The sequence below is a fragment of the Gavialis gangeticus genome, unplaced genomic scaffold, assembly GCF_001723915.1.
Source record: "Gavialis gangeticus isolate Ggan-Ray unplaced genomic scaffold, GavGan_comp1, whole genome shotgun sequence".
In the NCBI taxonomy this organism is placed as follows: domain Eukaryota; kingdom Metazoa; phylum Chordata; order Crocodylia; family Gavialidae; genus Gavialis; species Gavialis gangeticus.
Genome location: NW_017729009.1, coordinates 381,241 through 386,919, shown reverse-complemented (window position 1 = coordinate 386,919; position 5,679 = coordinate 381,241). Strand labels below are relative to the sequence as shown.

The window sequence follows — 5,679 nt, the reverse complement described above, 5'->3', positions numbered from 1 at the left end:
TTTTTTTTTTTTTTTTTTTTTTAAACAAAAAAAAGCACATTTTTCCTTTAAAATATTAACTTGTTGAATCTGAAACATGGATGGGGCTCCAATAATGAAACCCTGCCTTGCTATGCTCCAGCTCACTTAGTAGGTATGGGGATCATGTCACAGAGCTGGGAGAGTCCCTGCTTTAGTGAGGACTCTGCTCCTGGTTCTGTAGAATGGAATCTGAAAAGTCTGAGGATCTTGGGTTAAATTATGGTGCTCAGGGTCCAAAGCTTCTAGGTTCCCCTTCATTCTGCTTTGGATAATGGGGTGGTAGAAATCAAGAAGCTTTGGCAGAGCCAACAGCATCTGATCAAGTGAGCTTCAGCTCACAAAAGCTGGTGCTATCTATCTACCTACTTTGGTCAATTTATAAGGTGCAAACCTACCCTGCCACCTTCTTGACTTCAGACTAACATGGCTAACCATCTCTGAGCCAACAGACCCAAAGCTGGAACTCAATTTTGGTTTCAGTAATTTGGGGGGGGGGGGGGAAGCATCTTGATTGCAAAATAAAATGTTTGTATTTTCCATTTCCAACTTTTCATCCCAGAATTTCCTCTCTGTGGGAAATTCTGAAAAATTGTTTCAGTTTTCAATCAGCTCCAATACCATCAGATCTTGCAGAGGTGTTAAAATGCTTGATGAGTTGTGGATAAAGCACTTTTAAATCTTTCCATAAAAGTAAAGAGTTATACATGGTAGTCATTATATAAGATAGTCATAGGTCATCTCTCTACCTATGCTTCTGCATATAAAGGAGTGAGAAGACAGGGCAGTAAAAGGGATAAGGTTTCCCCTCAGGCTCCCCCTTCTCATCCTGTAACTGAGCCACTATTTTTGCCATCAGTGTTTAATAGTACCCACACCAGTGCTCACACCACCTCAGCCTAATGATGATGTCTGACATGCCAGGCTCACTGCAGAAAAGCACCCAAGGGCAGCACTTCCTGGAGAGACGCTACTGGAGGTGATCATGCACACCATTTGGAAGTACACCGAGTTCATGAGTAGTCAAACCATAAGGAGTTTGCTAGGCCTTACCTTCCTCCACATCATTTCTCAGTGAAGCCTCCAGCAGAGCGACACTGGCCTCAAAAGATACCTTCTTACGGTTGACTGTGCTCCTTTTCTTCTCGTGCTTCCGCTTCTTGTGCTGCATTTCTTTTTCATACTGGGCCCACTTCTTCAGCTGCTGAGCCCTGCGTTTCTGAGCTGCCCGCAGCCTCTCCAATGTGGGCACCTTATCCAGCAGCTGCAGTTCTGTCAGGAGATCCACGTGGGTGTCCATTGCCTCTGCCAGGAGAGAGGGAGCACAAGCTCAGGACGTCCCTGCTGGAGCAATGTCCCACAGTGACAATCTTTGTGTCAGATGCCTGTCATTCTAACAGCATTCCTTGGCAGGGCTGTAAACGGTGCATCCTAGCATCTGAGGAGCACATACTGGAAACCCTGGAACAAGAAGGAAAGATCACTGAAGACAGATTCTTACAGTCCCCTTTAGACAGTCTACCATTCCCCACCCACTGGAAAGCTTTCCCTAAACAGCTATCATCAATAAGACGTTTTCATTTAGTTGCTAGTACCCATGCCTCCTACTTACAAATCCCAATCATGAGAATTACACAATTGCCAAACCCCAGCTGGAAAGGACCTAAAGAAACCTGCCTTATCAAGTGGCAGCTTGAGCTAACATGAATTGTATACTGGAGTACAAAGGAATTCTATGAGGCCATAACTCATTTATGGGAACCTTTCTGTGCTCTACTACACAAAGGTCTTCCTCCGAACTGAACACTACTCAGGTTCTCTGCCTCACTCTCTCTCTTACAAGGCACCAAGTGAGAGTTTTGCAAAGACTGCTTTAGCAGTTGTCTCAAAGCAGCATCACTATACCTAACAGTTCCAGACTGGCTTCCTCCAGTCTAACAAAACTGTTGCTGTCATAGTATTCTTGATCAAGTTCTGACCATTGTGCTAGACAATGTACCAGCACAGAGAGGGCTTGTCTGTCCTGCGTAAGTCACATGTTTATGGGAGAACAAGTCCCAAGCAAATCCACTGACACACTCCAAAGCTGAAAGTTTGCTTGCAAGGCTGCTCTGGACTTGTTGTCAGTACCCACTGTTGAGGGCTGAGCCTGAGTGCTCTTGACTCTCCAGTAGGTCTGAGAGCAAGGACCAGGGATGAGACTCACAGGCAAATTTTCACTGTGGAGCATGTCAGTAGACTCACATAGGCAGGGCATACTCAACCCTATCTTTCGCATGATCCTTAATCTGACCCAGTACAGACAAACCAAAAAGTCCCTTCTCTGAAGAGTTGAATCCTAAGTAGTAAGAGAAAAGCCAGAAAAATGAGCAGAGGCAAAGAGCACATCAGTATCCAATGTAAGAACAGAACCAACCTCTGAGTCCCAGTCCTACAACCCAAACATTCTCTCAAGTGTAAAATTAAGACAGATGCTAGAAACTGGATACCTCCAAAAGTTACTCAGTTCACTCCCTAAAGCAGGGGGGGCAAGATGCGGCTCGCAGGACAGATGTGGCCCACCAGGCCATTCTATCCAGCCCACAGGGCCCCTAAAAAATTTAGAATAGTTATCTGCCCCTGGCTGCCTGCCATGCGGCCCTCCATGGCTTGCCAAAACTCAGTAAGCAGACCTACACCCAAAATAATTGTCCACCCCTCCCCTAAAGCCTATTTAGGATGATTATACCCCCTGCAGTGGTTTTCCTGCCAGAGGGGAAGAGTCTTAGGAGTCATGTATTAAAATGGACATTACTGGTGTCACAGGGTATCATCTCCAGGGGTGGCCATGAAGCCCCTGGAGGCCAAAAACAAATTTCTTGCACTCTGATCTATGGGCAGTCAGCCCTTCTTTGCTCTTCTCTCCCTTCTTTTTCTGTCAGGGTGTGATCCCTTAGCCCTCCCCCTCCATGGGGTGACCCACAAGGCAGGAGGAGTGGAGGTTTTCAGATGCCCCATATTTGCCTTTCCCTGCAGTGGCAATACACGGCATTTCATGGAGGCTTCCCTGACACACGCAGCCCCACTACACTGACCGGCTCCAGGAAGGTGCAGTTTCAGGCCTTACCCAGGACCAATTTCTAGGCCATCCTGCTCTAACTAGTCTGGCCCCTCTTGGGCTCCCCCTGAAGTCGCATGCCCCTCCTGGGCTGTGGACTTCCAGCCCCATTCCTTGCCCCTCTTGGGCAACAAACCTCCAGGCCCTCTTGGCCCCAGCTCTCTCTCTTGACCCCCTTTCTCTCTGGCTGTCATCCTCTTTAACCTTCAGCCTACCCTAGGCCCTGGCCTCACGAGATGTCTGAGCTCCCTTAGCTCCGGCAGTGTCTGGCACTGGTCTCTTCTGGACTTCTGGTCTACCCTAGGCCCGGTCTCTGCCTGGGCCAGCAAGTTGCTATGGGTCAGTCCTTCAGCTGTCAGCCCTCTCTCATCCATAGGTCCACCTTCTCAGGCCCCTCTATCAGGTCTCACGCACAACCCCACTCTCTGGGCTCACCTGGACCCATCAATAGGTCCCTTACCCACAGCCCCGCTCTCTGGGCTCACCCAGACTCCTCACCAGGTCCTCTCTCAGGGCTCCAGACCCACACTAGGTCCCGAGGAACCTCCTCCACCCCTATAACTCTGAGTCAGATGACTCCATAATTAGCTCTGGCCCCACCTGCAGGCTGCCTGACCTATTCAAATGGCAGGCACCCTAAACGTCCTGCTGCAACTGGTATTTTCCTACCTAGACTGTCACTTCTAAAAACAACGTGCCCTATGCTCTCCTCAGCTAACTCCTCTTGCAGTTTTTAAATACCGCTTTTTCTGTGTATGCAGCAACTAATACAATGAGGTCACATGTCCCCCAACAGGTACTCTATGTGGCATTACAATGCTAGGAACATCTTAAGCTGTGTAACTTAAGTTGCTGGAAAACTTTACAAGAAAGGATATTCAACCTCCAGCCATGTGCTGCCAAAAAAGAGACCACAATCCAAAGATGGCACACTCCACTGGAAAGGAGATGAAATTGGGATAAAGGCAGTGCCCCATGCAAATTGCATCAGGGATGAGCTCATGTCAATTAAAGAGTACTGCTGTACAGCAAACAAGCTAGCCAACTTCCACTGAAAATTCAGAAGTCTTATAAAAAAATTAAGCCAAGTTACAAGCAAATCTATTTGAGATCTCTGTTAAGAGGGCTCTATACAAAAGTCATCCTCACAACTTCATTTTGCTGAAGTCTCTTCCGGGCAAGTCCAACCATGGCAGATAGTTTGGAGATCTTTACACAACATTTGCAAATACCTGAAAAATATAGAGGGTTGAATCAAATATTGAAGTTTATAGGAAAATTTCTTAAATAGTCCCCCACACACCTTAAGGGCAAAGTAAAACTCAACATCCCTGGTAAGCTTTTTAAAGACAGAGAATATTTGTAGGAGAGAGGCAGCCAGAAACAGGTGTATATGTCCAACAAATGTCCTGAAGTGATTTAACATGGAAAAGTACAAAAAGATCTCAAGATGCTTCTGAAGTATAAGTGCCAAATGGCTGCTGGTTTCCATTAAGTTTATATAAGGAGGGATGCTATTAGGTATCCTAATAGTACTCATCTACTCCCTTTCTGGCATCTACTCCCCTTCACTTTCCTGTAAATCCTTCTGCAGTCTTTTGACACTGGATTCACCACTTTCTGTAAATACCTCTGCAGATTCAAAGCAAGACACTCCACTTTCTCAGTACGTTACTTAATTTGGAAGAAAAAAAAAAATCAAATCGAGACAGCACAGGCCAGCCCTGGGCTATTCCAGGGGCACAACCAGGTAAAGAGGGGCCAGCACAAAACCTGAACTGTAGTTTTGGTGGAATATCCGAGTCCTATTTTGAGGTTTCAACAAAAGTGAAACACAAGAGCACAGTCTCAAGTTGGGTGGGAAACTGCTTTGCCATCTCATAAAAACACTGAGATTTTGAAAATTCTCCCACTTCACAGCAAGACAAATCTAAGACATGCCCCATACCAGCCAAATGGCTTAGTACTTAAGGCTTTCATCCAAAATGCGAGATGTGGGGTCAAATGGCTCATGTACAGACCAAGAAGTGAGTGACAGTCCAGGTGTCCTACTCACTAGCGTACAGGCTCCTTCTTCCCTGGTTTCAATCACAAATTCCATCCTGGACCCAAGAAAACTTTGCTGACTGAAATTTCAATTAAATGGCCAGGCGCTCATGAAGAACTTGGGTTGATGAATTACAGTTTTCAATGAAGCCATTTCACTGGAAAGTCCCTTACCAGCTTCAGCCAAGTCACCTCTGTACAGTGTGACTTTTACCCGTTTGTGCGCACTATTTTGAAAGTATCTATTCTGGCAATCGTTTTTCCAGTCAATTCTGAAAACTTGAAGCCCCTAGTTACCACTGTAGACAGTTGGAGACCAGCAGCAGGAAATGCTTCTCTCATTATTTCCTCCTCCCCCAACAAACAGAAGTCACTTTTTACCACTGTATACTGGAAGTCAACACATTTCTATAAAAACAGAAGTGGCATCAAGGGCCTATTACTGAAGGTCTATTAATTTAAAATACATAATCCTTCAAGGAAGCATCACTCAATTCAGTGAGTTTGTATACCCAGAC

At 46.0% G+C, this 5,679-nt stretch overlaps 1 protein-coding gene across 1 annotated transcript in view; it reads right to left on the bottom strand.

The window, feature by feature from the left end:
* The window catches only part of PPP1R16B (protein phosphatase 1 regulatory subunit 16B), a 79,858-nt gene extending 78,377 nt beyond the window's left edge, over positions 1-1,481 (bottom strand). Inside the window, exon 1 of the mRNA XM_019509780.1 lies at positions 1,072-1,481. Within this exon, the coding sequence (XP_019365325.1) occupies positions 1,072-1,318 (247 nt within the window). The 5' untranslated portion in view covers positions 1,319-1,481. The remainder of the gene's footprint in view (positions 1-1,071) is intronic.
* Positions 1,482-5,679: the final 4,198 nt, after the last annotated feature.